Genomic DNA, 10,994 nt, shown 5'->3' with positions numbered 1-10,994 from the left:
TCATGCCCATGGGTCACTTAAGCCCAGTGGGTTCAGGTTGTGGGTTCTCAGGAGCCAGCTGCGGCTCCAATGGCCCTGGACACTGGGCCACCTCTGGGCTGCTCCTCCTGCGTGAAGTTCAGGCTGACACTCATGGCTCTTCAATGGCCCTGCAGGGAAGTCCCACAGTGGACTTTCCCTGGCAGCTGAGGCTGCTTCTGGACCCCACATGCTTGGTGGAGCTCAGCAAAGGAGCTAGGGGATCCCTGAAATCCAAGTGCAGATTTTTGGGGAATGATATGATCATTGGCTCTATGATCTCACGAGCAAAGCCCAGCAGGGGACATACTTGAAAGCTTCAGTTTGTTCCTATGCTGCAGAGCCACTGACATGGGTGACCGCCCCCCCCCCCCCATAGTTCTGCAGAGCTTCTGATGCCATCTCAGTAGGGATCAAGGAACTGGACCAAGGCCCATGACTTTGTCCAGTTCCTCCAGACCCTTGTAAGATCCTCAGGTGTCTGACGACCTCTGTTCTCTGTAGTGATTCCTAACATGACACTTAAAATGAAGAGCTCGTTCAGCTGCTCAGACGTGAACTGGGCACCTGCAGTGTGCCAGGGCCCGGGCGAGGGGCTAGAACTACGTGGGTGACTAGGGTGCCATGCTTGCCCCTGAGGAGCTTACCTCGATGGGGAAAGGCACTTCAGTATCACGGGAGCGTTCAGAGAGAGGAATGCACAGCTCAGGTGTGGGACTGCGTCACCACCCTCGCAGGGGAGGGTGCTCAGGGTGCCAGGAGGCAGTCAGGGAAGGACTTGGGGAGCAGGCTACTCCAGAGGGGGGTCTTGGCAGGTAAGCAGGGTTACCTAGCAGAGAAGGCACGGAAGGCACCCCTGGCAGTGGGAACACCACCAGCCCAGGCATGGAAAGAACCACAAGTATGTGTGCCACTGGAGAGCAGGTTGAAGTGGGAAGTGGTCATTGGGAAAAGGGAGGAGCCAGACCCAAAAGCTGCTTGTGGGCCACACGAAGGAACCTGGGCGTTACCTCAGGGAATCACAGAAACAGGTTTTAGGTGAAGTCCAACTGGTATTTTAAAGATACAACTCTTGGGTGCCCGTGTGGAGGGTGGATTGAAACCCCATGCCTCAGGTCCTCATTTGTAAAATGGAGATGATATCTTTCAAAGTTACGGGTAGGGATAGTTTCTGTACTTCCACAAGGGGCCTGAAACACCATGTGGGTTCTCTGCACACCCTCCCAGCCCCACCTCCCGGGGCTGAGGCCACCATGCTGGGTGGATGGAGAAAGAGGAGCCCTTGTCTCAGAACGGCTCAGTCAGTGGTGGCTCAGATCAGTCACAAACATCTGGGAAGAGTCCACGCAGCATTCAGATTCATGGTGAGCATGCTCTAAAAAACGGGCCGGCTCCGTTTAAAGGGGCCCAACTGGAAGGAAGCAGGGGCACATCGGTCTCCCCGGGGGGAAGTGCAGTGGCTCTGGAAGGGCTGGTGCCTCTTTCCGTGCCCTGGAGCCTCAGGGCGATAGTTTTTGCATCTCTCTCAGAATCTACGCAGTTTCCGCCCCCCAACCCCGCTTTATTTATTTATTTATTTACTTACTTACTTACTTTTGGGCTGCGTTGAGTCTTCGTTGCTGCACACGGGCTTTCTAGTTGTGGTGAGCGCGGGCTACTCTTCATTGCTGTGCACAGGCTTCTCATTGCGGTGGCTTCTCTTGTTGCAGAGCATGGGCTCTAGGTGTGTGGGCTTCAGTAGTTGCAGCACACGGGTTCAGTAGTTGTGGCACACGGACCCTAGAGCACGCAGGCTTCAGTAGTTGTGGCGCATGGGCTTAGTTGCTCTGTGGCATGTGGGATCTTCTCGGCCCAGGGATTGGACCCGTGTCCGCTGCATTGGCAGGCAGATTCTTAACCACTGCGCCACCAGGGAAGTTCCTACGCAGGTTCCTCTTTACAGACAGGCATTCTGGTTCAAAACCCAGATTATGTGACCCCACCCACCTCTTGATTTCAATTGGTAAGGGTGTGGCCCAGGAACCTGCATCGTTGATGAGTTTCCCCAGTGATTCTTCCACAAGCTAAAGTTCAAGGATACTGAGGCAGAGTTTGCCGTGTCCAGCAGGGGACATGTGAATGCCCAGTATAGGCCCGTGGGCAGTGGGTTTTACACTGGACCAGGCGCCACCCTCCAACCTGACAACTGAGGCCAGGGAAGCCTGTCTAAGGGATAGCGACCTGGCCTCCCTCCTCCTGGGCCCACCATTTGCTTTCTGGGGCCTCCTCACTGCAGCAGGGGCAGCCCCAGAGGATCGCCACAGCTGGTCATCGGGGATTCACTTCCAAACTGCTTCAGTGATTTTGTAAAGGGTGGAATTCCTGGCTTCTTTTTCCTTCATCTCACAAAAAACTCCATAATCAGGCAACCCCGATGGGAGGTGGTAAGGAATGGGCTAGTGTGACCTGAAATAGCTTCAGTTTATTCTCCTTGGAAGCTCAGAATTCCAGCAGCCACTTGAAGCAGTCAATCCTTTCCCTGCATGCTTCATGAGAGAGAAAAAGAGAGAGAGAGACAGAGAGAGGAAGGGAGTGAGAAGAGCTGGGAGTGAGGAAAGGAGAGAGGGTAGGAGGGAAGGATGGAGAGGAAGGGAGAGATAGAGAGATGGAGAGGGAAAGACAATGCGCGGGGTGGGGGGGCAGAAATAAGAGGAACAAGACAGGCCCAGAAGAGAGACAGGCGTATTGTGCGCATGCACACATGCTTCTAATGGGAGGTCGTCCAGGCCACTCTGCTCGCACTGGTCTGTCACTGCTCTGGTCCATGGCCGCCTGCCACAGCAATGGCTTAGGGCTGGAACGTCCGTGGCTGTGGCTTGGAGCCTCCCCTCTGGCTGAGGGCAAAAGCTGCTGACAAATCTGCCTGGAATATCTGAGTTTTTCCAACACAGAAAGAAGAAACATACACACACAAACCAGTCTTATCATATGCCCGGCAGAGTAGCTGGGGATGGAAAAATTCCATAATTGAAATGCAGATGGAGGAGGCACCACTGAACTGCTGGAAAACAAGTCCCACCCCCCCTTCATGGTGACACCGTTCCAGCAGCCCTCATGTCCCTGCTCACATTCCCAACCTGGTTTGCCCTTCTTGTCCCCAGGCACTGTCAAGGACCTAGATGATCCCCACAGGAGCACTGGTGTTGGGTGACACACAAAACCCAACCCTCTGAAAGTAGAGATGGTACCCTACCAGCCCTCACCCTTAGCCAGTTACTAGCACATGAAGACAGGAAATCCCCCGCAGTGACCAGCAACTTTGGAGGATGTGCATGAGTCTTAAATGGAGCTCCCAACACCACCCCACTTCTACCCAGCCCCCTCAGGGCTTTGAGTGCCTTCTGTTCTTCCTGAACCAGACAATTCCTTCATCTCCCCCTCCCTGGGTACAGAAGCCATAGCTTGAAGGGATATTAAGAGATAAATTCTGTATTAGGTACAGGTTGGGAGCCTCCAGCTGAGTTCGTTTCACTAAACATTTGATGAGCACCTCTTATTTGCCCTGCACAGTGGGATCAGAAAGACTGACAAGACCTAAGTGAAGGAAGCAAAAATGTACAAACTACATTTGTACAAAATGTAAATTCTGTTAGGATGATGTGGATGCTAAAGGCACAAGCAACTTGCTGTGGGATCTTGGGAGAAAAAGCAGTGAATTAGGTCTGGGTGACTGTGGGAAGGCTCTTTGGAGGGCCTGGTATTTGGACTAGACTTTGAAAGTTGGACAAGGTTTCAATAGAGAGAGGAAAACGGGGAAAGATTTTGCTGATTCTTCAAACAGCACCTACAAAGTGAGATCAGAGATTTTAAACACTGCTGTTTTTACCACACCCGCTGGGCAGTGCAAAGGCAAAATCACAGATTTCAGTCCAGACTGTGACACCTTTGGGGGTCAGTCACATGCCTTCTCTGAGCGTCAGTTTTCTCATCTGTAAAATGGGAATGCTGACCACTTGAGAGAGTTGCCGTGAAGATGAGATCATTCAAGCTGAGAGTACCTGCCATACAGTAGGTACTCAATGTGTGTTCCTAGAGTAGATATGTATAACACATATTATACATTATACAGGTCGCGAACATTTTAATTCCCCGACAATGTTTTGTCACAGTCCCGGCTCACAGTCTAGCAATGGAAGGTATTACTGACTTTCTGGGGGTGCTGAGCTCTATATGCCAAAGCTGCCCAGGCGGGAGAGGAAGCAGCTCAAAGAGCCGTCATCCTGTAGCTAACAAGAGTAAGAGCGTTTTTCTTCGAATGTCTACAGAGGGGCTCACACAATCCCACTACCCACTGCCTTGGTCCCATTTTCAAAGTGTGGTCTGTGAGTCACATGCATCAAACTCACATAAAATACAAGCCAATATCCAGGCTTACAGAATCAATCTCTGGAGGGAGGGTCGGGAATACATATTTGGAACAAACTCATATTCACAAAGTTTGGGAGAGTCTGGGGGCTGTTGTGCCTGCTGTTCCTTCATCCTGGGCCACCCTTGCTCAGATAGACAAAGGGCTGACTCCACTCAGGTCTGTGTTTAAATGTCTGCTCCTCAGAGAGGTCCTTCCTGACCACCCCCCCCCCCCCCACAATCCAGTACAGTAGCCCCTGTTGCTTTCTATCCCTCACTGTGCTTTGTCATCATAGTGTGCATGACCTGAGGCTCTATTACACTTAGGTTGGTATGTTTATTACCTGGCTTTCCCACTAAACGTAAGCTTCAGGAGCATGGCTACTTCATTGTTGCACCTTTAGTGCCTAGAACAGCACCTGAGATATAGCGGATATTAGGTAATTACTTGTTAAATGAATGATTGCTCTGTGCCCTTAAAGACTGCAGAGAATGGTGCTGTTTGTCAAATATTTCCAGCTCTTTCCCCATTCTGAGCACATGGAAAGAATGCACTTCCTGCTCCCCTTGTGGAGGGTGGGTTATAGAACTTGTTCTGGCCAATGAGTTGCGAGCAAAAGTGACAGGAGCTTTTCCATGCTGGTTGGTGTAGGAGCCTCTGGGCTCTCTCGGTTTCCCTCTGGCTTGGTGATGGGCAATATTCAACATGGTGGCTGCTCCATCAGCCTGGGTCCCTGAGTGATTCTGATGAACAGAATCTCCCTACCAACAGGCAAAGGGCATGGAATGTGAGTGAGAAAGAAGTCTCTGGTTTAAAGGCACTGGGACTTGAGGGTTGTTTATTACTGCAGTGTAACCTAACCTGTCCTGACAGGTCCATTGATCCCATGCAGATAGTTGTACTGTCAGAATCACTGGGAGGTCCCTAAATTCTTCGGGGATTTCAAGCAACTTCAAGTGCCTCAAAGCCAAACAAACCTAGAAACTTCCCCTTCAGAAGGTCAGGCCACATTCTGTCCTCCCCTTTTCCTTCCTACTGGGAAGCTCCCTGGGGGTGAAGGGATAGCCTTGAAACAACTCACCCAATGAGGGACCCGACAGCCTCTGGGACCACCTCTGAAGTGACCTCACACACTGACCACACACTCAAACTCACTGTCACCATCCTTCCCTTTGGCCAAAAATAAAAACAACACACCCACTCTTCTGGGAGTGAGTCACAAACAGAAAAAAATCAATGGCTCTGAGCCAAGAGGATCTGCTAACAAGGGGAAAAAACTCCCAGTGGAGGTATCTTAGCAGACGCTGTGGTCTCACTCCCGTGGCCTGCATGACCAAAGACCAATCCAAACAATTTTGAAGTTCAACCATCAGACATTGCCCCAGGTCCTAACCCTACAGTAAGACTGGAGTTGATTTAGTACTTCTTCCCTGATGAAGGAGGAATGGGTTGCGTGTGTGTGTGTGTGTGTGTGTGTGTGTGTGTGTGTGTGTGTTGTGGGAGAGAGAGGATGCTCTTTTGGGGAAGAAGGAGACTGGGCTGGGAAAGATGACATCAGAAGAGGCAAGTTCCAAGCAGAGAGCCTCCTGCTGGGGTTCAGAAAAGGCAGCTGCCTCTCCGACCTCAATTGCTTGGCTCAGGGAGATGAACCTTAAGATAAACTTGACAAACTTTTTGGATTGGTTACATGGAGTTATGTTATCTCCATTCCCATCCCAGAAGCCAAATGTAGGGCTCTGGCCCTGCTCGATCTCCTCCCCTCTGCAGTGCTGACAGCAGCTCGTATTACTCCTCTAAATCAGGGCTGGAGCAGGAAAACAAAACCAGAGCATTTTCCTGTACAGCTCAGGCAACTGGGAAAAGGGGTTTAGGCCTGATTATTCCAGATGGTCCTCAGTTTCCCAGGGCCAGAGCAGACACTCATCCCATGAGCCTCCCTCTCCTGGGAATCTGGGCTGTGCTGCCCAAACTCATGCTTGGGGGAGGGGGATGCAGGACAGAGATGGCGATTGTTGGCAATTTCACAAATGGCGTTTCAAAACTGGCCTTCCAGTGATGCACTCTTTGCCAGGTCCCTTCTTCTTGCCACACCAAGCTGTCACTAGAGCACAAGCTTGGTCCACACCCTGGACCTCACCCAGCCCACTGCTCTCCCAAAGTTGGAGGGAGTGATCTCCAAACAAGTCTCAAGCCTGTGAAGATGGATGGATAACAGAGGGTGGATACAAGCAAATATTTATAGGCAATACAGGTTTCTGCAACAAAAGTGCTTGCAGAAGAAGTGGGAGAGATGGGGAAAAGAGACCACAAAGGCAAACTGTGCTTTCCTCTTTCAACGTTCAGCAGAAAGCATTGTAGAATAACACCCCACTGGGTTTTTCTCGAGTGTGTCCCACTGAACTTCAGCTGCTCTGTGGAGCAAAAAGCAGAGAAGCCCATTCTCTTATCACCAAATCTAAAGTAGTGGGGTCCTTGGACCAGCAGCATCAACACTGCCTGGGAACTTGTTAAAAATGGAAAATCTCAAACTATTATATATAGAATGGATAAACAACAAGGCTGCATTGTATAGCTCAGGGAACTATACTCAACATCTTGTAATAAACCATAACGGAAAAGAAAAAAATGCAAAATCTCAAACCTCAGCTCCAGACAAACTGACTCAGAAACTCACGGGGTGGAGCCCAGCAGTAACCTGTGATTTAACAAGCCCTCCAGGTAATTGTGATGCATGGCAGCTTTCGAAAACCACTGATGTAGAGAAAGCAAGGGTCAGACAGGGGAGAGGAGAAGTGGAGGAGGAGAGCGGAGGGCGTGGCTCTGGCTCACAGTCCCCCATCTCAACTCCTTCTGCTTCTTAGCACTGTGCTATTGGCTCCTGGGGGTCATTCTTCTCAAGTACCCAGAAGCCACCTCATGAGGTGAGAAGCTCCAGCCTCTGGTGAGACCCAGGGGACCAGAGGATTCCATGATTGTCACCACCATGAGGGAGAAGCCATGGGCCAAAGCAAGCTTGGAATTCCCTGACCACTGGACTCTTGAAATTTTAGGAATTACCTAAAAATTACCTCCGAGGGGAAATCAAAAAGCAAAAGTGAAGATTCCCCTAGGATACACTAGGGGGAGACCCATCTCTGGCCCGGGAGGAGGAGGGAGCAACTCAGGTCTAGAATTTAGGCTGCGTATTTCCAAAGTGGATTTGCTGGTGACTTCTTGCTAAATCAACCAAACTGAACCCCAAGTTTTGAGAGGACAGTCAGTGATCACTGAGTCAGAGTGGTGGAACCGGAGAGGATGGGAAAAGCATCTACCTGTCTCCCCACTCCCAGACCAATTTACAGCTAAGGAAACTGTAGAAGCTAGAGTGGGTCCAGGGTCATACAGCGGGTCTGTGACGGGACACACAGGTTCAAAGATCCAGCAGTCCCTTTTCCCCATCTATGAGAGATGGTCAGGACGGGTTATGCAATGCGTAGGACCCAGTGTTAAAAGAAAATGCTGGCCTTTTGTTCAAAAATTATTAAGGCTTTCAAGGCGGTGGCAGCAGAGCATTAAACTCGAGAGGAGGGGGGAGGTTATGAAGCTTCCAGATCCAGGTTACCCTGGATCTGGAACTGATAGATGGGGATCTCTGTTTGGGCCCCACAGGTGAGCTGTCCATACCGGATACAAAATAGGGCTTTTGCGGTCGGGGGTGGTGATGGTGGATGTATTTCCACAGTAATGACTAGAACAGCTATGGGGAGAGGCGGGTTTGACTTAGGAAGAAAAGCTCTCCCGACCCAGGCGCGCTGGAGCATTTTCACAATCTAGGACCCAGGACCACTATAACTCCAGTCTTCCGGGAAAGGACTATCCTACCCGACAGGGCTGCTGAGAGAGGGGAAATCCAACCAGAGTGAAAGTGGCGCGCGGACAGCCTTGCGCGTTGCGGAGGCGGCTTCTCGCCATCAGCGTGGCAAGCGTTGCCCGCCGCGCGTCCCTCCGCGCCAACGGGACTCTGAGTTGCTGCGGGCCCGCGAGCCGGAGCCGGGCATCCCCTACCCACACCTGGCTCTGAGCGCAAGGGGACGGTGGACGGCGGAAAGGGGAAGAGCAGGGGAACAAATCCCTCCGGTCGGCGTGAAAACCGGGAGGGTGGCGAGCGGACACTGAGCCGGTGGAAATCTTTCTAGACCCCATCCTCAGCTAGCTCCTAAAGCCTTCCCTTCGGCCCGCTCCCTCCCCTGGGCGTGTTGGGGTGCGGGTTGCGGGGGATCTGGTGTTGGGGGAAATGATGGGAGAGGGAAGGAGGCAGGGCTGAAGGCAGGCGACCCCCAACAGAATGCCTCTGCTGAGTTGTCCTGCATAGAGCCTTTCCCATACTCAATCCTTCAGCTGCCCCAGCTTCCTGAAGACGCCCCTAAATCCACACTCGCTCAGGCGCCCCCCGCCGCCACCCCGGCCACTTGGGCGGGTCGGTTATTCCTTCGGGTCTTCCTTCCTGCCTCTCCGAAGTCTCCCCGCCCCCGCCCCGCCCTGCAGGCTGCGGTCCCTTTAAAGGCGCGCTGGGCTGGGGCCTCCCTTCTCTCGAGGCGGACTCGGGAGCAGCGGCGACGCCGAGAGCTGCCGGCGCAGCCGCCGCTCGCCCGGCATGGCAATGGCGTCCCCGGCCATCGGGCAGCGCCCGTACCGGCTACTCTTGGACCCAGAACCGCCGCGCTATCTACAGAGCCTGAGCGGCCCCAAGCTGCCGCCGCCGCCGCCGCCGCCGCCCCCGGGCCGGTCCTCGCGCCGCTGCGCCCCGGAACCCCTCTCCACTGCGCCCGGGGCGCACGAGGGACGCGGTGCCAGAAGGGCTGCCCGGGGGGACTTGGAGCTACAGCCTCGGGCTTCCCGACCCGCTCGCCCGCTCCGGCCCGGTCTGCAGCAGAGACTGCGGCGGCGGCCTGGAGCGCCCCGGCCCCGAGACGTGCGGAGCATCTTCGAGCAGCCGCAGGATCCCCGCGTCCCGGCGGAACGAGGCGAGGGGCACTGCTTCGCCGAACTGGAGCTGCGGAGTGGCTGGGGCTGGTGTGACCTGTGCGGACGAGAGGTGCTGCGTCAGGCGCTGCGCTGCGCTAGTGAGTGTGAGGGCAGGGTAGGGAGGGGGCGCAGGGGAAGACCGCAGTCCACGGGCGAGCAACTGCGAGGGGGCTGAGGCAGGCAGAGAGGGGGCACTGCCCTCTCTGGCTCCAGGGGAGACCTCGACTTTAGCTAAGGTAGATAAGTCCTGGAGACGCTCTGCGCCTTAGTCCCCTGCCCGGTATCCTTTAGTGACTGCCTACTGCCCAGGTATGCTTATGAGGTCTTTAACAAATACCTCTTCCCCCTGACAGGTGCACGCCTCACTCCTCCCCAGACACATACGTACACACACAGACACACACACGTAGTTTGGGGTCGATACCTGAAGCTACAAGGTCATTGCCTAGTCTCCCGTGCACCTTCTTGCTTTTGTTGTAAGTTCTTGTGAGTGGGTTGTAAGGCTGGTATTGAGATGACCATTTGCTCCATGCTTATTAGGGTTATGGCAGAATGACCTGTGTGTCTGCCTATGGTACAGGCCCATGGTACACGCCTGCCTGTGGTACACCCCTCCTCCAGGGCGACCTGTTGGGTTAGGGAGGAGATCTGGTTAGGCTTTGGATGGAAACAGGCTATGAGGGTGAAAGAGCCTGAGGTGACCCTGGATCTGTGCCCTCTCCTGCCTTCCACCTCTGGCCCCTCAGACCTTTGGACTCTGCTCTGATGTTTGGCTGTGCCCTGCCTCCTCCTCCTAGGTCACTGCACCAGTCATCCTGCTGGAAAATGACCCAACTACCTGCCCTGTCCCTTCCTCCCCAGAGTTCTCAGGTCCCTCTAGCCTCCTCCTGAGCCAGACTCTTCTCAAAGCCTGACTAAAACACTGGGCATCCAGTGTATAGATTTTCTCAGCAAATTTGCAGTCTTCTTGAGGGTTTATTATTTTTCTCTTTCGACAGTTAGGTGTGTGTGTATTTCTTTAAGGGATGTCCTCTTCCTACCCCTCACCCCACCCCACATTTGCTGTTACCATGTTTGGCAGAGGATATCCATACCCATGTGTTTATGTGTTTATACAGATAGTTTAAATATGTGAAGCACAAAGCACAGACAATGGCACAACCTCTAGGAAGCATCCCTGGAAATGGCTTGTGGCTTGCATCTTTCAGCAAAGCCTCTTCCCGCATGACAGCAGCCCCACATCTTCCACCCAGTTCCAGCATTGTACAGCAGCAACTACGTCCGCATCAGGAAAACCCGACCTTGCCTCTCTCTGTGGCCAAGGCTGTGCAGTGTGCCTCCCACTGCAGCTGGCTTCAGGGAAGGAGAGCTCAGACTCTAAGCCAGGGTCAAGTGGAAGAGGACGATGGGAGAGGAAAGTGGGTGCTGCTCCCTCCACCACCAGAACTCAGTTCGGGTGCTAATTAAAAAGGAAAGGGCAAAAGCTATAGAGGTGTGTGACGTGGGTGGAAGGGCTGCTGTCACTTGGCAAATGTCCCTGACCTTCAGTAGAATCAAATGCAACTTTCCCAGAGATGTGTTGGCA

At 53.2% G+C, this 10,994-nt stretch overlaps 1 protein-coding gene across 1 annotated transcript in view; it reads left to right on the top strand.

The window, feature by feature from the left end:
• Positions 1-9,038: 9,038 nt before the first annotated feature.
• Positions 9,039-10,994, top strand: part of RASSF5 (Ras association domain family member 5) — a gene marked incomplete at both ends in the record, with an annotated part of 69,036 nt that continues 67,080 nt past the window's right edge. Inside the window, one exon of the mRNA XM_079728342.1 lies at positions 9,039-9,507. Coding sequence (XP_079584468.1) covers positions 9,039-9,507 — 469 coding nt within the window. The remainder of the gene's footprint in view (positions 9,508-10,994) is intronic.

Source organism: Hyperoodon ampullatus (genome assembly GCF_949752795.1).
Source record: "Hyperoodon ampullatus genome assembly, chromosome: 2".
Lineage (NCBI taxonomy): Eukaryota > Metazoa > Chordata > Mammalia > Artiodactyla > Ziphiidae > Hyperoodon > Hyperoodon ampullatus.
The sequence above is the reverse complement of the archived record's forward strand: the minus strand, read 5'-3'. Positions and strand labels throughout refer to the sequence as shown.